The 24,351-nt window shown below is 42.0% G+C and overlaps 1 protein-coding gene across 1 annotated transcript in view; it reads right to left on the bottom strand.

Moving 5' to 3' along the window:
* Positions 1-24,351, bottom strand: part of LOC113906095 (aldehyde oxidase 4-like) — a 71,633-nt gene that overhangs the window by 14,336 nt on the left and 32,946 nt on the right. The window contains exons 15-28 of the mRNA XM_027564076.1: positions 22,819-22,981; positions 22,113-22,205; positions 20,835-21,004; positions 20,397-20,511; positions 19,841-19,963; positions 17,417-17,513; positions 11,397-11,521; positions 8,813-8,946; positions 7,470-7,557; positions 7,067-7,153; positions 6,701-6,892; positions 5,476-5,703; positions 3,742-3,837; positions 3,241-3,369 (exon numbers count right to left, since the gene is read on the bottom strand). Of these exons, the coding sequence (XP_027419877.1) occupies positions 3,241-3,369; positions 3,742-3,837; positions 5,476-5,703; positions 6,701-6,892; positions 7,067-7,153; positions 7,470-7,557; positions 8,813-8,946; positions 11,397-11,521; positions 17,417-17,513; positions 19,841-19,963; positions 20,397-20,511; positions 20,835-21,004; positions 22,113-22,205; positions 22,819-22,981 (1,840 nt within the window). The remainder of the gene's footprint in view (positions 1-3,240; positions 3,370-3,741; positions 3,838-5,475; positions 5,704-6,700; positions 6,893-7,066; positions 7,154-7,469; positions 7,558-8,812; positions 8,947-11,396; positions 11,522-17,416; positions 17,514-19,840; positions 19,964-20,396; positions 20,512-20,834; positions 21,005-22,112; positions 22,206-22,818; positions 22,982-24,351) is intronic.

The following is a 24,351-nucleotide window of genomic DNA, read 5'->3' as shown; positions in this document are numbered from 1 at the left end:
TTCTACAAGGGTGCCACATTCAAGACAAACTTGAGTCAGAGTTCCCGCCTGTCTGAAGCTCAGCTGTTCTTCCCCTTACTGGCACCCTGACCACATGCTCCTGTGCAAAGCTTTACACTCAACAGTGTGAGGGGCTCCTGAGGTAAGTTTTCCCTTAAGAAAGTGAGATGTTGTAGAGAATTTTGCCATCTTGTATAACCTCCTGAATGCCTTTTCTTCCTACATAGAATTCTCTCACTTTACGTTCTCCGATAAGGTCACCTCCTCCTATTGAAGCTCCAAATGTCAGATACTAATGTTTATGGCTTCCTTTGCATTATAGAAAAATTTGAAATACACCAAAGTAAGGAGGGTAGTACAATATTCTCCACTTACAACCTTATCCAGCTTTAACAGTGAGCAGGTACAGCCCGCCTCCGCCCTCAGTTCTCTGTCTAACCTCTCCTGCCTGCCTCCTACTCTGCTTCCTCCTGGCTGTTCAGGTACCAGGCTCAGGGTCAGCACCTGCCTGACTTCCCTGCCGCCTAAGATGGCACTCTCAACACTTCCACTTGCTCTTTTCATAATTTCCTGATTCATGACACCTGACATTGCCTTTCTTTTTTTCTTTCTTTCTTATTATTTAATAATTTGTTGTTTACTGACAGGATGTTAAAAGGCTTTGCTAACTCATTTTAGGCTAAGGACCCACAAGAATGAGACTGGTAGCTGACAAACAGCCCCTCATTCCAAATCGAGGTGCTCTACCTCCTATGCAGGTCATGCAGAGAAAGGGTGGCTGCACACACACTCCCTCACCCACCTCAGTGGGATCAGAGGGCTGAAGCCAGGAGACTAGAAACTTGTAATGAGGGAGAGGGTGTCACAAGGAGAAGGATGTTGGTGCCCTGGGGTCTCCGTCTCTTCAGGGAGGAGGGGCAGGCAGAGCTTTCCCCATGCTGAGCCCAGGGAGAGGTGCTTCAGAGTTACTCCAAGACCTTGATATGCATTCCCCAGAGCTCGGGTCCCTGAAGACCGGAGTCTGCTTCTGAATCAAGTCTGCAGGTAAGAGGCTGCCAGTGGCAGGCTGGGGCCCTGGAGGGCCAGCTCTGGGAGGCACCATCCCCCCATTTACCACCAGTCCCCAGAGGTACACATGTTCTGGGTGGTGTCTGTGCTGTGGATGCCGCCCTGGGTGATATTTTTTTTCTCTGTATTTAACCATTCCATTTTAAGACAAAATTCAGAAGACAAAATCAAAATGAAAGCAGTCTTCTCTGCTTGCTGCTTTCTATGCTTTGTGGTATTTAATACTTCGTCAATCTCTACTTCTGTAGGCCTAAATGTACTAATGTGTATTGATTTACCTCATCCTCTTACTGATGCTTTTAATTTGAAATTATTCGGGACTTCTCTGCAAGGCATTTTTTTCTTTTTTATAGCTATTTCCTATACTTTACTCCCATATAAATGACTTGAGATTTAAAAAAGAATTCTGGGGTTCTGAAATTAACAACTTCACTTTCCTCAGCCAACGGACAGCCTATGTACACAGGGCTAGAGCCACTGTCTCCTTTGCAGCCAATGAAGCCCCAGCTTCTGCTCCACGTGGTTCTTTTGAAAATCTGGCATGATGGTTGGCTGACAAAGAGTCTAGAGCCTTGGGAAGCTGTGAACCTCGAAAGCTCTTCGTAATCAACCCACCATGGAAACCCACTGCAAAGCTGTGGGAGGCCTGATGGCAACTGGGTGACCAAATTCTCCTCCTTTCCTCCCGAGTAGCTCTCTCTGGATCTGCCAGACACAGCTCTGTCCAAATCAGACGGCGGAAGCCAGTGTGTAGGAAGGCTTCGTTTTGAGATCTCCTACATTTTTAGACTTCAGGTGAAGGATTTTATTTTGTCTCAAAGGTGGCCCAGCAATATCCACATAGTTCTATTAATAAACGAAGTTTCCATGTTGTAAGCTGTACTTTGCCCACTGATTTTTGAAAGCAATCTTATTCTTGTATGTATTTTTTGGTAACTCTATAACTGTTATGACATAATTTCTGTTGCCCTGCCTCCCAGCTCTGGCTAACCTCTAATCTCTAGATTTAAAAGGACCCCCTGTATCAGAGCTTCCCTTGTGGCTCAGCTGGTAAAGAATCCGTCTACAGTGCGGGAGACCTGGGTTCGATCCCTGGGTTGGGAAGATCCCCTGGAGAAAGGAAAGGCTACCCACTCCAGTATTCTGGCCTGGAGAAGTCCATGGGCTGTATAGGCCATGGGGTCACAAAGAGTCAGACAGGACTGAGTGACTTTCACTTTTACTTTCCTGTATCAGAGCTTCCTGAAAGTGGGGAGGCCCCTCAGTAGAAAGAGGAGGCAGCTGGCCTGGGGCTCAGGGTGGGGCTGGGGCAGGTCACAAGTGGCTAAAGCCATAGAGAGGCATGGCCCAGGTTAAAGCTGCCTGGAAGGGGCTCTCTAGGGAGCTCACGATGGCACCCACGAGGGGAGGAATCAGACGTGGCACAGTCAGATTACTCTGATGCCAGCCAAGTAAGACCTGTTCTGCCTCTCACCTCTGTGCTCGCTCTTCCTTGGACTTTATAAGGGTCTGAAATGTAGGTGAGGAGGATGGTGGCAGGGGGAGAAAGGGTAGGGAGAGAAATGGAGAGAAGCCATGCCTGCCCCTTTACGCCTGCAGGCCCAAGCTGGGAAGTAGCAAAGACAGTGGAATTTGAAGTACATTTTGGAATTTTGGATTGGACATTTAAATTACTGAAATGAGATAAAAGAGACCAATGGGGGACTTTCCTGGTGGCCCAGTGGTTAGGACTCTGTGCTTCTACTGCAAGGGCATATGGGTTCAATCCCTAGTTGAAATAAGATCTTGCATGCCATGTGGCAAGGCCCCCCAAAATGGATTTTAAGTGATCTTAGAGTTATTAGAACAATTAGAGGTAGACTTGCCTGGAGAATCCCAGGGACAGGGGAGCCTGGTGGGCTGCCGTCTGTGGGGTCGCACAGAGTCGGACACAACTGAAGCGACTTAGCAGCAGCGGCGGCAGCAGAGGTAGATTTTATTCAAGGGAGAGAAGCCCACAGAGGGAGCTGGAACCACTTGGAGTCTTGGTTCTGCCAGTGATTAGCTGAGAGATCTAGAACCACCTGCTTGACCCCTCTTGGCCTCAGTTTCATGTTCCATAAAAGAAGGGATGGGACAAGGTCCCTTCCAGCACGGTCACCTGGGTGACTGAGAAATGAAAAAAAAAGTCACCTGCACAGCCTTCCCGTTGATGTCTGCCCCCATTGAGCCAGCTGTGAAGGTTGCATTGGAAACCGTGGTAGTGTTCGTCTCAGACAGGTGTATATACGACTCAGGGATGTTCAGTTCACGACTCGCCACCTGTCAGGAGCAGAAGAAAAATACTGTTTATTTCATTGACTTTACCCTCCCCACAAGTTAAAAACCTTTTAATTCTTTTTTGAACTGAGTATAAAACCTGGCTACCCTGTACTGATGAACATTTAAGGGAACATTGGTGATTTCATATGTTGATTATATAATTCAGAAGATTTTAAATGGGCACTGTGAAGCATACGCGGTTTTCTTTGTGGCCAACCGAAGAATCTGTTTGTGTTTTCTTTTATGCCTCTTTCACAGTAGCTGCACAGCAGTACAGTCACTCTAGGACATCTAGTTTAGGACAGCATATGCAGACAAGGTTGAGGTCCAGCTACGCTCTTCCACAGTGGAGAAAAGGAATACATATCTCACCTGGATCATTTTGGTGTGAAGACCTTGTCCTAGTTCACAGCCACTGTGACTCACCAAGACGGAGCCATCGAGATAGATGTGGACAAGAGCAGCAGCCTGGGGATAATAATTATAATACCAGTTTGGACGCTGATGTGGCCAAATGTTGCCATGAGTTTAGCTGAGGTTACCCGACGAATGGCTTTGCTTCAGTGAGCCAACCTCTCATTGTTTATCCTGGAGAGGAAAGCCTTTACAGATAGCTACAGACAAGCCCTGTCAATAAGCCCCAGACTTGCAAACACAAGTGCAGAGGCATGCAGTGTGGCTCAGCCACACTCCCACAAGTGTCCTGCCCACTGCAGGCATTGTGTGGTTGGCTTGCGTGTTGCCTCTCCAAAGCCCCAACCTGCACAAAACTCTATTGTTTGTTCCTCCCTAAACAGGAAGATTAATTTGAAAACAAATGGAACTTGGATAGGTCAATTTCCAGGCACAACCTGCCCTGGATACTAGAGGAGCTGGAAGAAAGTCAGGATGTTGTAATAATTTCCAAATGCTACTGACCTTAAGAATCATGGTTGGGGAGCGGTGTGGGTCCCATTATGGAAATTCCAATTCAGTAGAAGGTTGAACTTGGAGTTCAAATACCCATTTTTAAAGAAACTCCCAGGTCATTTGGATAATTGGCCGTGTTTGGGATACAAAATGCCTCATGCAGTGGCAGCAGAGCCATCATCATTTTGTAAGTGAGAATTTAATTTAGAAAAGCAATATAATTTACCACATTAAGTTAATGTTACTGTTCTGAACATTATTGGCATTTATCAGTACTGTTTTTATTAATTTTCCAAATTTGTATTTTATAAAGGCATAAGAGCTATAAGAAGCTTATTATTTGTTCTGTGGTTACACACAGTTAAAAATATTAAAAAAAATAAGCACCCATTGACAGTCCACAAGAATACATTTGTTTTCCTTTAAAGGAGATCTGTTATTCTGGCTTGAGAAATACTACCTGGGGGAAAGACTGAACATCTGCTCCAAACTCTCCTGACCTTCCCTCCCTCCTTCTTACTTGCCTTTCTACCTTGTTAGTAGACTCTGAGGAAGAGCGTATATTAAAGCTAGTTTTAATAAAAGACAGCTTGGCCAAAACTCATTCACACCAGTAAGGGCACCTGTCTTTGTATGGGTTTGGGTATGAGAATATTTCAGAGATTGATGGGAATAGAAGCCAAAAAAAAAAAAAAATCAGAAATAAGAACTCTACGAAAAACTGTTTAAGATGGAATTAAAAAGGAGGCATAGTAGTCACTGAGCCTCAGTATAGAAATTCCAAGTTCTGTATGGATAGGAGAGCTCTATTCTCGTGTGTTTTTGAAATCTCTTACTTTCAAATGACTATGGCCACTGAGAAATTAGAAAAGAGAGGAAGGGATCCTTATTTCCTCCAGTTCTCTCATGGATTTGAAATTTGATGCCATACTACAATAATCACTTTTGGGGCCCAGTCCAAGGCCTAACCCCCTGAGCTGGACTTTATCTGTTGATTGTTTCTAAGGTCCCTGGGACTGCATTGCCCCAGGTCTGCTCCAATACCTGTGGTTTCCAACGTTTGCCTAAATCCACTGTGTTTCCTGCTATAGGAAAGTGCCCCATTTCTTTTTCTCCCTGGAGGGGGCCATCCCTCCTCACACATGATTGTGAGAGACAATCACGTCTCTCTGCCGGAGACGCCCGCCTTGACCTCACCTGATTGTAGAAGGCTGTGGGCATCCCAACTGTAAATTTCATGGGGACCGCAGCAAGCCCCCTCTTCTTCCAGTAGTTCTTTTTGTTAAATTCCTCGGCAGCCAGTTTCCTAGCAGAGAAGGAAGATTTCTCCAGACATTCTTCCCAGCATCTTCTCAAGGGCTCAGGATTAAATGTCTGCTTATGGGCTGTTCTGCCAGTTCTCTTATACATGTTTATTTCTTTAACCTGAAAGACAGGGAAATAAAGTGAATTTCAAGGCTATAGGTTTATTGTTGGCGTGAGGCTAGCATTTTTGCTATATACCTGATATGAAGAAAGTCTTTCTGAAAAACAAAACAATTATTGAAATGGCTATGGATATGTAAGTACAAACATACATGTATAAACTTAACAATAATAACAATAGAAACCACTATTGAACACTTCATATGCTCCAGGTTGTAGGTTAAGTGCATTTCCTCAGTTAACTTTACCACTCTGAACAATAGTAGGTACTGTTATTATGAACTCTGTCCCAAGATTTGTTTGTGCTGAGACAAAATTCTCCTGATCCCACAGCCTTTTACTCATACACAGTTTTTCTTTATTCTTAATCATTCTCAGATTAATTCCTCAAAATCTTGAACTGTGCTAGAATGCTTGTACACATGGCCATAATATTCCACTTTCTCTATTCATGCCCTTGGATGCTTCATACCAACGCTGGGATTGGCCATGAGACTTCTTTGGCCAATGGGACAATATAAGCAGAGACTTGAAAAGTGTTTGTGCATTAGAGCTTGCCACATTCTTGCTACTCATTCTCTGAGCCACCTTGAGAACTAATCTGGGCTAGCCTCCTCAAGGGTGAGAAACTGCGTGAAGCAAAGACAGCCTTCCCAGCTGAGACATCCCCTAGACTAATCAGCCCAAGGACCACTAACATGCCAGCTTAGACCATCTTTTAGACTATAAAACTCTAGTTGAGCTAGTCTAGACCAGAAGAGCTACCCAGCTGATCCACAAAATCAGAAGTGCTATTTGTTGTTTTGGTTAATAAGTTTTATGATTGACTTGGTACACAGGAATGAAACCACGTCTCCTGCACTGGCAGGCGGGTTCTTTAGCACCAGACACCTCAAGACTGGAAGCTGACATCATCTATTAATATACATAGATATTCAACTTATATTTGAGCCAGCGATGTCGGAATTTTGTTAGGGTGTTCTGACTGATGACTTACCTGTTCAGGGGTTAAGTCACACTGAGAAGCCACAGCAGTTATATAAGCTTCACCGACCACTATGCCCTGGGGGAAGCCAAATCCTCGGAAAGCAGTGTTGGATGGCAAATTTGTTTTGCAAGGTCTACCCCGACACCGGAAATTAGGAATATAATATGCATTTTCACTTCTCAGCACCATGAACTCCATCACCTGAGTTAAAGCAGAACAACACAAACCTTCATATCTATCAAGTATTCAAAACCACTTATCCAAATGTCATCTCTAACTCAAATGCTTCACAGAATTTGTCTAATTTGTATGATGATTATTCATAAGAAGAACAGTGCAATGGTAACTTAAGGGAAAGGTGTATTTCTTATTTACCAACTCAGACTCATCAGGACTGCATCCGCCATTGATATAATATTCAATATCAGCAGCTTTGATCACACCATTGTTCATGAATCCAATCTGCAAAGTGATAGAACAAGTAAATCGTTTTCTCAATAGTCCTTTACAACCAGACCATGCTGTACACAAACACATCTGATCACAGCTGTCGATCTGTACCCAGCTTATGCTCATGGTTTGATGTGAAAGTCACCAGAGGAACACTGAAGATGGTGCCCAAGTAGACCATGAACTCAATAGGAAATTCTGATTAGTTTTAGGCAGCATCCCAATGTCCTTTCAAGTGGCACAGAACTTAGTAAATTGTCTGTACTATACGTTGGTTATCACTGGACAGTGTTTTAAGCAGTCCCCTGAAATTGTTGCTGTCACTCACTTTGTATTTTCCGAGCAGTGGGTGGCGGCCAGCAGTTATCAACATGTCATCACCACGTTCCAGAATGAACCGTATTGGGCGGCCAGTCCTGTAGGAGATGACTCTGTTAACCTGCTGATGTTTCATGATGGGGGGGCGGGGGGATGCACTAAAATAAAGAAGGCTTAAGATAATCCAGTTTTGTGGTTTCTCAATGCGGGGTTGGGGGTAGTTGCAGGCCTTAACATTCTGAAAATTTGTGCGGGTATTAAAATGTGGGAAAAGAACCCCTATTACTGTAATCATTTTGGTTTAGTCACATCTGAGAATTCAGATATTGAAATAACATATTATTTAGTTATGTTTCCTTCCTTTTTATTTCTTTTTATGTTACATCAAGGAATTGTATGATTATTTTGCAATTATATGTTAACCAGGTTATACTATTATTAATTTCATCTAGGGACATTAAAAGGGGGATAATATATTTGTTATAAGTGGGATGTGGAGGCTGAAAGGGTTGAGAAACAATCGTTTGTCAACCTCCCCTGGCTGCATTCAGAATTTTCATGTTTCAGACTCTTCATGTTTCAGACTCTTCCTTCTTCAAGTGCCTAGTGAACACTCCTCCCGCTTCTGCGGGAGTGCTCCCAAGGCCTACACACCTGTACTTACTGGATAGTCTTCTCTATTGTTGGGAAGTGCCAACAAGCTGGAACATTCATAGTCTTTCTTTTTGGAGCAGTAACCAGGGGTAAATTAGGTTTATCCTGAATATACTTAGTGAAATTTAGTAGTTACAAGGTTAATTCACAGAAGTTGGGGTTATTCCTGGAGTCTGGTTATTCCATCCAGAACATGCAGAGGCTAAGAGAACATTCCCAGGCAGCAACAGACCTGATTTATTTCATGAAAAAACATGCCCCTCATTAGGCTGGGATTTTGACCCTCCCTCCACTCAGCCAACCTCAGCTTGATATATTTTAATGATTTGAAACATAAACATTTAAACGAGTGAAAGTCAATGCAACTCATAAAAGTAACCCCAAGTTACATCTGTGCAGTGAGTCAAAATTTATAGTGATTACATTTATTTCACACAACCACCTTGGGAAACAGGTAGCTATTACTTTCGCTACTTTACTGGTGAGGAAACCAAGGTGACTTGCCCAAGATGACCCCGTGAATGAGTGGGCAGAGCAGGGCTTACACCCAGGCCCTCTGGCTCTAGGTCCAGTGTTTCTGCAGCCACGTGTTAACCACACCCTTTGGAAATGAAGGGCCATGAGCAGTGGGATGAAAGCTGGGGTGTGGGGCTGGGGGGACAGAGGTGGCGTCTGCCCTGCGGCCACTGTAACTCTTACTTTTTGGCAGCCACGGCACTGACAGCTCCTAGCAGAGCAGGCTTGCTCACTTTCCCCCCGAATGCTCCTCCAGCTCTTTTCGTGTGACAGGCGATTCTGTTCCTTGGGATGTTTAGTGCTGCAGCCACATATTCCTGAAAGAGGTAAGTTCCCAAAGTCACATAAGTGCAACTTACTGGTTTATTGTACATCACTCATGTACTTCCTCTCTACCTAGTAAGAGAAATTCAGTAATTGAGCAAAAACAACATTCACATAATTATGCAACCATCTTTGTAATCTAATTTTAGAATATTTTAAGCATCTCCAAAGAACACTTATATCTATTAAGAGTCACTCCTAATGAAAATATTTGTTGTTATTTAGTTGCTAAGTCATGTCCGACTCTTTTGCAACCTCATGGATTATAGTCAGCCAGGCTCCTCTGTCCCTGGAAAATTTTCCAGGCAAACATACTGGAGTGGGTTGCCATTTCCTTCTCCAGGGGATCTTCCTGATTCAGGGATCAAATCCGCATCTCCTGCATTGGTAGGTGGGTTCTTTATCACTGAGCCACCTGGGAAGTCCACTTTGGACAGATACTTAGTTGTGAAATTGCTGGGTTATATGATCACTGTATCTTTAACATCTTGAGAAACGGCCAAGCTGTTTCCAAAGTGGCTCTGCCATTTTTCATGTTCTGTTGTGCGAATAAATGTTCTAATTTCTCCACATTCTCACTTGTTACTGTTTGTCCTCTGTTTGTCTAGTGAACTGCTATTATTGTGTTTTTCATTTGCATTTTTCTAGTGGGCTTCCCTGGTGGCTCAGACAGTAAAGAACTTGCCTGCAATGCAGAAGACCTGGGTTCGATCCCTGGGTTGGGAAAATCCCCTGGAGAAGGGCATAGCAACCCACTTTAGTATTCTAGTCTGGAGAATCCCATGGACAGAGGAGCCTGGTGGGCTACAGTCCATGGGGTCACAAAGAGTCAGACACGACTGAGCGACTATGCACACACAGTGATTTAATGATGCTGAGCTTCTCAGGTGGCACCAGTGATAAAAAAAAACCAGCCTGCCAATGCAGGAAATGTTAAGAGATGCGGGTTCAAGCCCTGGGTCAGTAAGATCCGCTGGAGAAGGGTATGGCAACTCATTCCAGTATTTTTGCCTGGAGAATCCCATTGACAGAGGAACCTTGCGAGCTACAACAGTCCATAGGTTCCCAAAGAGTTGGACATGACTGAAGTGACTTACGTGCACACACACACACACACACTCACACAAGGCTTGTGGGATCTTAGTTTCCCAACCAGGAATTGAACCCAAGGAGCCTGGTGGGTTGCAGTCCATAGGGTTGCACAGAGTTGGACATGACTGAAGAGACTTAATATTCAGGCACGCATGAGCATCTTTTCATGTGCTTATTAGTCATTCATAGACTTTCTTTGGAGAAATATCTATTCAAATTCTTTACTGGGCCTGCCTTTGATGCTGCCCAGGTTATGGGCTTTGGGCTGTGAGTACCCAGTGCCCCCATTATCCCTGGGAAATGCCTGCTGTCATGACTGATTGCACCTCAGAAGGTGTTGATGGAAAATAACTATGGACCTTGGGACATACATATTATTCCTCTGGACCCCAGAGTGACATACGGTCTTCCAAAAGAGATCTCAGGGGTGATCTTTATCAAATTCCTCAATTTACAGAAGATATTGATATCCAGCTGCTTGTCAGAGATCATGTAGCAGATTAGCATCAAAGCCTATATTTCCATCTCTGTCCACTCCAAAATTTGCAACAGTGGAGGCCACAGCTACATCTCAGCTCAGCATCAGCATCTTCTCAAGGGCTCTGGATTAAGTATCTGCTGATAGGCTGTTTTGCTAGTTCTGTTATACATGTTTATTTCTTTGAATGGCAGCTGGGAGCTTCTTCCACCTACTGAGGCTCGCCATCCTTCAGGACCTCAAGCTACCCACTCACTGTGCTCCACCAGGAAGCCCCCAGCTCCTTCCTTCAGTGAGGCTGGCATTACTCCCCCTCCCAGAAGAACTGGCCAAGTATCCCCTATGCCCTCCACTGCTTTAGGACCTACAGCTCCACTTTTCAGAAGAGGGGAATGTCAGAGGATTTTCTTTACTTGCCTCAGTGAGGTTAAATCTCAACCACCAGAACAGGATTGGAATTCACATGCTGCTGCGCTGGGCTGAAAATGTCTTGAAGATGCAATCACTTTACCCATATGCCACCGATTTATAAAAACATTCACACAGAGATGCAACTCAGAAGAACCACAAAGGGAAATGTAAATGCAATATTAAGGCTTTGACCTCCCTGAGATTAGGTTTTACACTATAAGTTGTTAGAAGGGAAAGATAGACTCTGCTCTCTGTTTTGGGAAGGCAGCACAGTTTTCAGATCTCTGAAAGGTCTGCCCTTTAAGGAAAATATCTGCCCCGTTTCCTTCATTCTGGACTTCTGCTAATAGCAAGTGTGCAGGGAGTGTAGGCATCAAAAGGCCCCTAGAGTGGAAAGCCTGGTTGTAAGGGCCTCTGTCACACAGCCGTTTGGAGCCTCGTTTTCCAAAAACACTCTGTTACCTGCACATGGGTCTGAAACTGTGTCCCAAGGTGTAGCACCATTTCTTTATCTTCCTCTTGGGGGATAGCCAGGATAGTTTGTGTTTCCATGTAAAAATGTTCCTGTCCTTCCACATGGACCTTACCTATAAAGCATAAACACAGGACAAGGTTTACTTGAAAGTTCCAACCTGGGGACTCTTGGTGGTGTTTACTTTGTACAGAACACGTTGCTTTAGTTTATAGAGTTTGACGTTGCATCATTTGGTTAAATCACATTTTCCGTTTATCTTCATTGTGCCTCACCAGCTGCCTGATTCTGGCTGGCTCATTCCCCTCTCTTGGCCTGTCCAGTGGGTGGTGAGATCTGTGATATGTTGGACTTGAGTACACAGGCCAATATGACCCACATTTCTTAGCTCTGTTATATCCTCACTCAGTGAATTTGGCCAAATTAGTAAATCCTCATTTCCTCATCTGGAAAATTGGAGGTAATAATAGTATGTACCCTAATTAGGTGATGTCAGGATTATTGGGTCACAAAGAGGGTACCTACTGTAAAACCAGCCTGCTCTTGTTGATTTAGCTGAGATTTTTGGCTTGTTCAGTACATCCTTATTTTATTTATTTATTTTTCCTTTTTTAAAAAATTTTATTTTATTTTTTTAAATTTTATTTTATTTTTAAACTTTACAATATTGTATTAGTTTTGCCAAATACCAAAATGAATCTGCCACAGGTATACATGTGTTCCCCATCCTGAACCCTCCTCTCTCCTCCCTCCCCATGCCCTCCCTCTGGGTCGTCCCAGTGCACCAGCCCCAAGCATCCAGTATCATGCATCGAACCTGGACTGGCGACTTGTTTCATACATGATATACATGTTTCAATGCCATTCTCCCAAATCTCCCCACCCTCTCCCTCTCCCACAGAGTCCATAAGACTGATCTATACGTCAGTGTCTCTTTTGCTGTCTCATACACAGACAGGGTTATTGTTACCATTTTTCTAAATTCCATATGTATGCATTAGTATACTGTATTGGTGTTTTTCTTTCTGGCTCACATCCTTATTATTATTATTTTTAAAGCTTTTATTTCATTTTGGAGCATAGCCAATTAACAATGTTGTGATGGTTTCAGGTGAACGGCAAAGGGACTCAGTCATACATATACATGTATCTATTCTCCCCCAAACGCTCCTCCCATCCAGGCTGCCACATAACATTGAGGAGACTTTCCTGTGTTATACCGTAGGTCCTTGTTGGTTATCCATTTTAAATATAGCAGTGTGTACATGTCCATCTCAAACTCCCTAACTATCCATTCTCCCCATCCTTCCCTCCTGGCAACCTTGTTTGTTTTCTAAGTTTGTGAATCTGTATCTGTTTTGTAAATAAGTTCCTCATCCTTATTATTTTGTAGGTTGTACTAGAGACGCATTTAGCCCTTATTTAAGTATTTGAAAGGTAGTATTTTTAATTTAAAACTAACCAAAGGAACCCCGTGCAGTTAAAAATAAGTGAATTGCTTTGCCAGAAAACAAAGGATTTCTTGAATTACTTCTTGGGATGACAGAATGTGAGTCATGTAAAAAGGCACCCTTTCCCCTACAAAAAAAGTTTGCTTTCAGCATGTATATACTGATTTTAATCTAAATTCAAATTTATTTAATAATTAAACAGTTTTTACATATGATAGATATTATTCTGAGGCCTAGAACTTTATAGATAATAAATTTATGCAATCTCTGTACCAATCCTATGAGGCAGGTATTATTAGGAATTTGAGACATAGAAAGGTTTAGTAAGCTTCCCAAGGTCACACAGCCAGTAAAGAGCAGAGCTGGGATCCAAACCCAGGCAGCCTGACCCCAGGATCCATGCTCTAAACTATTACATTATATTCTCAATAACTCCTAGTTGTGTTGTTTTTCAGTTGCTTAGTCGTATCCGACTCTTTGTGACCCCATGGACTGGAGCAGGCTGCCGGGAGCCGGCATATTGCATATTGAGTGCATATTGCATATTGAGTGCAGCACTTTCCACAGCATCATCTTTCTGGATCTAGAATAGCTCAACTGGAATTCTATCACTGCCGGGAGCCAGCGTGAGGAACTCCGCCCATGACAAAGGTCATGAGGAAGGAGGCTCGGCATACGCAAAGGCGGGATCGAGCTTCAGGAGTCCCCCTGGAAATTCTCGAGCATTTACACCCAAAACCAGAGTCTGCCTACTTTCTGTTTTGTGCCTTCACCTACACCTCTGACTTTACGGGGGGCTGTCCCCCACTACCTCTCTGAAAAAAGAGTTAGCTTACAGCTCCAGTTAATAATTCCTGGGTGTGACAGTGTTTCAACCTACAAACTCCTTTGGAAATCCTCTAGCCTCCCTGAATAGGTTTTTCCGGCCACATGTGATTGTTCAGAGCCTCCCAACTGTGAGAGGCAGGAGATGTTCTAAACTGTCTAAACACAGATTCTTTTGAGTAGTTAAAAGATTGATTAGAAATTGTATTGGTGAAGGGATTTTCACTTGTTGGGCCAATGTTTGCTGCTAAGTTTCCATATCCCTTACCTGCTGTGTCCCTGGCAGTGTATTGATTAATATAATTGGTGTAAGTAGTAGCTTTAATGTTTGTAACCTGGGACCCTTGAGTTAATTCTTTTTCTTGTTATAGCCCACCACACCTTTGCTCTGTAGGAATGCAACTTTATCTAATGCTTTTGGAGGGTGGCTCCTGACCAATCACCTTTAGAGAAAAATAAGTTTTCTGAAGAAAAGGTCTTAAAATGTTAACAGGCCTCCGGGCCAGAAGATGATGCAAATCACCTAAGCTTTTGCATATGATAAGTTTGCAGGAAGAAAGCCTGGCTTGCTGCAAGACTCTACTCCTTCCCCCATTATTCTCTATGCATAACTTAAGGTATAAAAACTACTTTGGAAAATAAAGTGCGGGCCTTGTTCACCGAAACTTGGTCTCACCATGTCATTCTTTCTCTTACCTTCTGGCTGAATTATTCAGCCTCTTTTCTCCACTGAATTTCCTCACTGAGCTATCCTTATTTCAGCCTCTTTTCTCCACTGAATTTCCTCACTGAGCTATCCTCATTCTATTACTCTTTATATCCTTAATTAACGTTTAATTAAGCAATTGTTTTCTGATCTTCGCCTACGCCGTCTCTCCTTCGAATACCCTGGATCAGCCGGGGCTGGTCCCCGGCAGCAGGCCAGGCTTCCCTTCCTTCACTATCTCCTGGAGTTTGCTCAAATTCATGTCCATTGAGTCAGTGAAGTCATCCAACCATCTCATCCTCTGTCATCCCCTTCTCCTCTTGCCCTCAATCTTTCCCAGCATCAGGGTCTTTTCCAATGAGTCCGCTCTTATCATCAGGTGGCCAAAGAATGGGAGCTTCACCTTCAGCATCAGTCCTTCCAATGAATATTCAGGGTTGACTTCCTTTAGGATTGACTGGTTTGATCTCCTTGGAGTCCAAGGGACTCTCAAGAGTCTTCAATTTTTCGTCATTTCTGCCCAAATTTTAAATTCCCTTTGTCTTTCAAACTTCCCACTTGAACTCCCACTATGGCCAGAATCCTGAATGACAAATAGCTACCTAGCATCTTGTCATTCTGTTATCCTCAGTGAGAACAGAAATTCAAAGAAAATATACTACTATGGTTAACAGCAAGGGCCTAGGGCTCAGCCAATTCTGGGCTCCAGTCCTCGTTCTACTGCTAACTGGTTATGAGATCTCAACCAGTTACTTAACTTTTCAAAGCCTCAGTTTCATCATCTGTAAAATGCAACTACTGATATGTTCTTTCTTAGCAGTGTTCTACTTACATATTAAATAGTAAGCAGTAATACTTAGGAACTTAAACTAGACTTAATAATAATATTACTCATTTCTTAGGGTTGTTGTCAGGATTAAATAACATAAAACATGTAAAATGCTTGGCATGGTGCCTGGCACAATGAGTACCTGATAAATGGTAACTGATATTATTATCATAACTAAATAACCATTAGCTTAAATTTATAGTCTTTGTAAAATCTCATTTAGTTTCTTCTATAAAATATATTATGGAGTAATGAGTGTTTGACACAAGAGTAGATGCTGTCAAATCTCTGAGCATCTTTCTTAGCTTTCCTGCTTGTATTTAACTATTCTTCTGAGGTAGTAAATTGTTTTTATGATTGGGAATTAGTCTACATTTTCTGCTTAAACAGAATGATGCTGGGAAACAAGCATTCTGAAGGCATTTCAGTAAAAAATATAGCACTTGCCATTCCACTTATTTAGAAGTAGGTAAAAATTACTGTAAAAATCACTATTTTCTCTTACTTAAGACTTGTAGCAATTCTCTTAGTAAAGACAACTGCAGCTTTCAACTCTGGCTACAAATTAGACTCACCCACATGGAGATCTTTTATAAAATACAGATGCTCTCTGACCTTATACTCCAAGGTTCTGATTTCACAAGTCTGAGGTGGGATCTGGATATTTGTATTTTAAAAAACTGTACTAAGTCTTACCCAGTGCAGCAATTCAAAACAAGCAAGCAAGCAAGCAAACAATATAGTATCAAGATTAGGAAAGATAAATAAAACTGTTAAGAAACAACTTTATACACAGAAAATTCAAGAGACTCTGTAAGACTATTAAAATAGTGAGGGAATTTAGTGAAACTCCTGGCTATAAGATCAATATACAAAAACCAACTGTCTTTATATACTAGACATAAATAAGTAGAAAATTAAATAAAAATATAACTTACAATAGCATTACAATAACATTATAAAGTATCAAGTACTAGAAAGAAATATTAAGAAGGGTGTACAAGAACTAAACTAAAAAGACTGATGATAATAAACAAACAATGGAACTTTTACAATTGTTATTAGGAATAAAATAGGAAAAACATTTTTTAATGTTTGGCACTAACTAAAAGTAAAAGATATTAAAACACTATTATTTGGCATTTTTACTGCTGAGTATATTTTATTGAAAATGAGTGCTTATGCTTACCACAGACATGTATAATAACAGTGTTTACAGGAACTATTCATAAAAGCCCCAAGTTGAAAAAACTCAAATGCATATCAATGGTAGAATAGATAAATAAGTTATGGGTATAATTACAGATATAATGGATATATAAATATTTATACCATGAAATACTCCTGAATAATGAAAAAGAATTATGGATCTATGCAACAACATGGATGAGCCCTCCATACACAATATTGAATAAAAAAAGTAGGCACAAAAGTTATACTATAAGATTCCATTTATATGAAGGTCAAAAGAGGTAAAACTAATCTACAGTGGTAAAGGTTAGAATAATATCTTTGGGGACTTTCTTGGTGGTCCAATGGTTAAGAATCTACCTGCCAATTCAGGCAGCACTGGTTTGATCCCTGGTTTGGGAAGATTCCATGTGCTGAGGGGCAACTAAGCCCATATGCCACGACTACTGAGGGCTGAGAGCCCTAGAACCCATGCTCTTCAATAAAAGAAGTCTGCACACTCCAACTAGAGAAAGCCCTTGCACAGCAACAAAGACTCAGCACGGCCAAATAAGTAAAATTAAAACAAAAATCTTTGGGAGGTTTACTAACTGAGAAGGGGCACAAGGAAGCTTTCAGGGTGCTGGAAATATTCTATATCTTGGTGTGGGTAGTATTTACATAGGCCTATTGTTGTTCTTATTTGGTCGCTAAGTTGTGTCCAGTTCTTTGCGACCCCATGGACTGTAGCACGCCAGGCCTCCCTGTCCTTCACTATCTCCCGGAGTTTGCTCAGATTCATGTCCACTGAGTTGATGATGTTATCTAACCATCCCATCCATAGACTTATACATATGTAAAATTTCATTGAGCTTAGTCAGTTTATTATTTGTGCATTTAAAATTGTGATTCAAAAATCACACTAGGGTTGAGAAACTCTGCCTGAGAGCTCTAGTATTTCTCAAGCCAGATGACTCAATTAAGTCTTCAACTGCAAAGGCTTTACCTTTTTGGCTCAAGGTCACTTACCTTCAATGATTTGGTCAACATATTTAAAGGCTTGCTCTACATCTCCTTGCTCAATTTTTTTCTCAGCAGAAAGAAATGAATTGTGCTCTAGGGCTTGCTGCAGACCAAAACAAACAAGAAAAAGGTGTTGTTTTTTTAAAAGCATTCTAATAAGCCATTCACCCACCATCAAAACCCCAAGCTCCTGCTCAATCAGATCTTCACACACAAAGACAATCCAAGCTGTAAGGAGAGACAACAGATGTTGTGTTGAAATGGATTACAGGCATTGGTATTGCCTTAGTTTCGTTCAGGGCTCTGAGGAAGACCTGAGAGGGAGACAAGGATAGATATATACAATGCGGTCCTACAGTGAGGGCCTGAGGCAGTTTGGTGTTAAGGTGCCAACTTTGTGGTGAGGGGGGCAAATAACAGAATAAAGAGAGGACAAGAGGAGGAGGTTGGTGGGGCCAGGAACGCTCAAGGGTGACGTTGTGTAGGTGATGAAAGTTAGGTGCTGAATTGAATGGGATTAGGACAGCTAGAGAAGAGAGGGAGAATCATTTACAGTCAAAAGCGCCTCATGAAGCAATAGTTTGAGGTTGAAACCAAGCTGAGGGGCCAAAATGAGAACAAGCCAACTGGAAGGGTGGGGATTTTCTATCAAGAAACAGTAGATTGGACTAGAAAGGTGCCTTGAGGTTGGATTAAGAAAGATCCTGAGGACTTACCTGGCGGTCCTGGTTGGGAGACTGCCTGCCAATGCAGGGGACATGGATTCAATCCCTGATCTGGGCAGATTCCACAAGCCACAGGGCGACTGAGCCCATGCACCACAGCTACTGAGCCCACATGCCGCCATGACTGAGCCCATGCACTGCAGCTACTGAAGCCTGCATGCCCTAGAGCGCGTGCTCTGCAACAAGAGTAGCCCCTGTTCGCCACAACTAGAGAAAGCTTGTGCACAGCAATGAAGACCAGAAGAGCCCCCCACCCCCACCACAAGATCCTGAGTTCCATACTAAGAACTTCATCTAAGGGGATGTTGCTGTGTGGAAGAAGTGATCTGATGAACTTTGAGGCTTAGAAAGTTAATGTGATGGACAGATAGGTTGAAACAGAGTACAAAACTCCTTTTAAAGCAGTTATGATAATTAATCTGACAACAGGTGATGAGGATCTGGCCAAACCATGAGATGGGAGACAAAATGAGAATAGAAAGAAAGGGACAGAATTAAGAGGCATTCAGAGGATAATTGGGAAATACTTGACCTCGGTAACCATTGGGAAGAACAGAGGAGAATCACAGAAAATGATGGAGACTGCCTCCCATTGGCTGGGATTCACATTGCTTATGGACTCATCTATCCTTCCATCACACATGTTTATTGAGCACCTACTATGGGTTTAGTGCTTCACTAGGCACTGGGGTTATAAAGCACTGAGAATATGTTCTTGTCCTTGTTAACAAAAACAGCTGAAACAAAATGACAGCTAACATTTATTGAATGGGTCCCATGTCCCAAGTGCTGTTCCAGGCATTTGAATTCTTCCATTTAAACCTCACAGTGAAAAAGAAAAAAATAAAAAAATAAACCTCACAGTGACCTTTTGGTGTAGGTACTTTCATGGTTCCCATCTTACAGTAGAGGAAACTGAGGTATGAGGAGTTGAAACAACTTGTCAATGCTTTCATTGCTATTAAGGTCCCACTAGACAATAGAGTCTGGAGAAGGCAATGGCACCCCACTCCAGTACTCTTGCCTGGAAAATCCCATGGACAGAGGAGCCTGGTGGGCTGCAGTCCATGCGGTCGCTAAGAGTCGAACACGACTGAGCGACTTCCCTTTCACTTTTCATTTTCATGCATTGGAGAAGGAAATGGCAACCCACTCCAGTGTTCTTGCCTGCAGAATCCCAGGGATGGGGGAGCCTGGTGGGCTGCCGTCTCTGGGGTTGCACAGAGTCGGACACGACTGAAGTGACTTAGCAGCAGCAGACAATAGAGTCAGACTGTCAGTCAGAGTACTATCTCCAGGGCTTGTGTTTAAGCAGGAAGTAGGCAGGGAGACAGAGGACCCAAGCTGTAATATAGTAAATGTTACAACTGTTCTGAGTTTCACATACTCTGGATTTCCCAATGACTAGTTTTGTATGTGAGGTTGTAGAACATCCCCCTGGTATCCCTTATCTGTATTCTGTGGCCATGCCTTAGCAAGAGATCAAGGGAGGAGAAATGGACACAAGAAGGGAGAGAGCTCCAGGCAGGAAAATTCTCTGTATTATGTTTCGAGGTGCAGATTGTTGGAGCCTTCTCTCTAAAACTATGGACAGCTCTAAACCCAGTATAGGTGAGCCCTAAATTGTTTTGTGACCCCATGGGTTGAATTCTGTCAAAATTATACCACCCTAGTCATTCTAGAAGACATGGAATGGCCTGCGTACCTCTATTGTTATAATCCTGGGCTCTAGGTCTTCATAAACAATCCTCACTTTTTTAGCAGCTTCTTTTGCATGAGCATAGGTATCAGCAGCCACAGTGCAGACGATCTGACCCACGCAAATTACCTGGCAAAAAGCCACATGTTGTATTATTTTCAACCTATGAGAATAAATCTAAAACAGTAACTTGAATGGGGTTCAGGGGATACATAGGTTGGAGGAAGAATTTAAGGACCTGGCCTGTGACTGTCTTCAGCCACATTCCTTCCCACTCCCATATCACAGCCAGTAATCCGGTTGTCCTGAAATAATGCTGGTTCCTTTAATGTCCTATGCTCTGTATTGCTTCTACCACTTGATGGTTTTTTAGAAGCCTTCCCTGAGAAGGCTTATGGCTTTTAACAGAATCTCAAAAGGGTCCACCATTCAAGAGAGAATTTGAGGGGGAGTCACTGGTTCCCTGCAGGTCTTTGTGATGTGAACATGGGCCCATGACCAATAATGATTTTGGCATTTCCAGCAAAGCATTTGAATGATAAGCGGCGCACAAATCACACACCTCATTTTGTGCGTAGAAAATCTCTCCCTGATAGCTATTATCTCCTGGAACATCCTCTGCTGTTATCACATCAACAACACCAGGAAGGGCCAGGGCTGCTGAAGTATCAATTAATCTAGGAAGGAAATTTTGAAAGCACACACTGAAGTTACAGAGGTAAGCTCAGGGTAATACAAGTGATTCCTAAACACCAGGAAAAATTGGTGACCACATAACAAGTCATGGGCAGTATTCCATGTGGAAAGTGCCAGCAGTTAGTAGGTGTTCTTACTTTTGGTCATAGATTTTTTTTTTTCTTAACTATATTTAAAAAATGACTGATTCCCATCCAAAAGAGGAAATTATTCTTATTTGACCCAAATATATAATAAATTTTCAATTCTAATACAAAATTGTGAATGCATTCCAGTAACTTATAGGGATGTTTTGTTTTCTTACATTATCTTTGCATGAGCTCTGGTGCTGGTGACTACAGCCAGGAAGAGTTCTTGGGAGATGGGGGGCATGTCATCAACAAACACAGCTTCCCCTGTGGTGTGTTTAATGGCTGACTGGTGCATGACTGGGTGGCCAACTGGATCTTGTGGGGGTTGGTGGGGATCCACGCACTGTTCACGAACAAAGCAAGTTATTTTATTACCAGGCATCCTCAAGCACTGAAACCTGGGAATATATATATAGCTTGGTATATATATATATAGATATATATCTATATCTATCTATATATATATAGATAGATATAGCTTGGCTTACCTCAAAGTCAAAAAAAACTATAAGCAATTGGGTATCCATATCTGTGAGTCAACATTAATAAAGATCCATACAATAAAGGATAAATTCTGATTACAACCACCCCCTCACCCCAAAAAAGGAAGACTTTTTTAATTTGCCCTCAAAGACTCTACAACCTTGTTGAAGTATCAGAATACACAGTAACACATTAACATAATGTGATCAACTTTGTATAGCAATAAAGAACAGTTGACATCAACTAATTTGGTGCAAGAAATATACACAAATTTCTGGGAGATTTAGGATGATTATAAGAAAGCAGGGGCTTCCCTCATAACTCAGTTGGTAAAGAATTTGCCTGCAGTGCAGGAGACCCTGGTTTGATTCCTGGGATGGGAAGATCCTCTGGAAAAGGGATAGGCTACCCACTCCAGTATTCTTGGGCTTCCCGTGTGGCTCAGCTGATAAAGAATCCACCTGCAATGCAGGAGACCTGGGTTTGATCCCTGGGTTGGGAAGATCCTCTGGAGAAGGGAAAGGCTACCCACTCCAGTATTCTGGCCTGGAGAATTCCATGGACTGTATAGTCCATGGAGTCACAAAGAGTCAGACAGGACTGAGAAACTTTCAATTATAAGAAAGCTGGGAAGTCTCTATAGAAGCAGTAAATGCTAAGTCAGAGTTTAAAGAAAGGACAGACACTGGCCAAGAAAAGGAGGAAATTTTAAGCAGCAAAACTGAAAATAGAAGGTAAAGGAGATACAAAATCTAATTCTTTGTGTAGCCTTTAGTAAAAGCATAGAAGCTAAACCAAGAAAGCCATGTGTGGGTGACAATGTTACCCATCAACTGGCTTTAGCAGACTTTGTCTGTACAAGTAATAAAAATAAAAAATAAGTTCTTGAAAAGAAGGAAGATATATGCATAATAGCATACACTTACATGCACAGACAGATTAAAAAGCAAAACACCCCAGCCACCAACCTGGAACATCTGAATGCCTTGGGGTGTTTCTATAGGGAAATCTTCTAGCGCACTCACGAACTTTTCTGGAATATCAGGAAACTTGTGGGGGTCCTGAAAAGAAGATTTTTTTCACATTTAATTTTATAATCTGAGTGACTAACTTGGAAAAACACATGTCAGAAATAGGCTATTCTATTTATTCTTCCAGACATGAGATACCAGTTCTGCTGGGAGAGAGCCCTGAGCTTTGAATTCCCTGGGCTAGCACTGTTGTTTGAAGAAGTACATAATAAAATACTAATAATGGTTATGTACAGGTATATGGGATTATAGATGATTTTCTCTTCCTTTTTGTCTTATTCATATTTTTAAAATATTAAAATAGGTCTTACTTTAAGGAAAATATTATAGTTTGCTCACTGAAGGCTCTTCACTACTATAAATCAACTTGACACTGCATATTAGCCTCTGTCATACAAATTATAAAGCAAATGGAATAACAAGGTCATCCATCCCCTTCTCAGCTCAGGAGTGAAGGAGGGTGAGGGAAGGAGAGAAACAAAAAGGGTGAGGAGGAAGCTGTTGGAGGCGGGGAAGCGCCACTGGAAGGCCCCACCCTCGACACGCTCTGTGTATTATTAAAACCAGGCCATGGAGGCCCTTCATGTGCAGGCTCATGTCCAGGAGGCCAGGGGGCCCAGAGACCCAGAGAAGTAGTCCTTACCATTTTGTTCAGCCCTCGCCTCACTTTGAGGTAGAATTTGAAGAGTAAGCTGATGATGAGGGTTCGCCTATACTCTACCATGCCACCTTCAGCGTCTGGAGGGATGTAAATCTCATCCAGAACCAATCGGCAAGCATCACTCAGCATCTGGTCGTTCCATTTCCTAGTAGGAAAGAGTGTGAACATTTCACAGAAGAGGCAGAGACAAACACTAATCCAGCAGAGTACGAAAAGATGGAGAGCAGTATGTATCCGTCTTTGAAGTCTACACAAAAGACTCTCAAATCCCTCACTAGCTTTCTTTAGAATCTGGGGCAGTGGCTCCCAAATTTTCTTACAAAGTCCTCCTTTCAAAAATATTATTGAAAAAATTTTAATTTTTAATTGAGGTGTAATTGACATGACATTATGTGAGTTTCAGGGGTACAACGTAATGATTTGATATTTATATATATTGTGAAATTATCACCACAATAAGTCTAGTTAATATTCGTCACCATATGTTGTTACAAATTTTTTTTCTTAGGACAAGAGCGTTTAAGATCTAGTTTTGTTTTTAGCCATTTTCAAATATACAATATAGTATTATTATGTATAGTCACCATGCTGTACATTACATCCCAATGACATTTATTTTGTAACTAGAAATGTGTACTTTTTTAACCCCATCCATCCATTTTGCACTCCATCCTCCACCCCACCACATCTATGCAGCCACCGAACTGTTCTCTGTATCTACAAGCTCAGTTTTTGCTTTGTTTTAGATTCCACATATAAGATCGTACAGTATTTGTTTTTCTCTGCATCATACTTAGCATAATGCCCTCAAAGTCCATCTATGTTGCCACAGATGGCAAGGTTTCCTTCTTTTATTATAATGGAATAATATTCCATTATATATATATATATATATATCCTTTATACATTGATCATCAATGACCACTTAGGTTGCTGCCATTATCTCGGCTATTGTAAATAATGCTGCAAGCCGCATGGAATTGCTTATGTATTTTGAGTAGATGTTTCCATCTTCTTTGTAGGATCATATGGTAGTCCTATTTTTAATTTTTTGAGGAACCTCTATACTGTTTTCTACAGTGGCTGCACCAATTTGTATTCCCACCAACAGTGCATAAGGGTTTCCTATTCTCCATTCATGTTATTTCTTGTCTTTTATATAATACTCATTCTAACACGTGAGATGATAGTTCATGGTGGTTTTGACTTGCATTGTGATTAGTGATGTTGAGTATCTTTTCATACACTTGTTGGCCATCTGTATGTCTTCTTTGGAAAAATGTCCATTCAAATCCTCTGCCTATTTTTTAATCAGATGGTTTTTATTATTTTTAATGTCATGGCCTGGGAATGTTGATTTACCTCAAATAGCTTGGATGAAAAAAGTACTCAAATCAAGCTTCCCAGGATCTGGGACTTTGTTTTGTTCGTGGCTGTGTCTCCAACAATGACACCACACCTGCCCAAGCGCATGCATGCTCAGTTGCTCAGTCGTGTTTGACTCTGTGACGCCAT

Source organism: Bos indicus x Bos taurus, chromosome 2, assembly GCF_003369695.1.
Source record: "Bos indicus x Bos taurus breed Angus x Brahman F1 hybrid chromosome 2, Bos_hybrid_MaternalHap_v2.0, whole genome shotgun sequence".
In the NCBI taxonomy this organism is placed as follows: domain Eukaryota; kingdom Metazoa; phylum Chordata; class Mammalia; order Artiodactyla; family Bovidae; genus Bos; species Bos indicus x Bos taurus.
The sequence above is the reverse complement of the archived record's forward strand: the minus strand, read 5'-3'. Positions and strand labels throughout refer to the sequence as shown.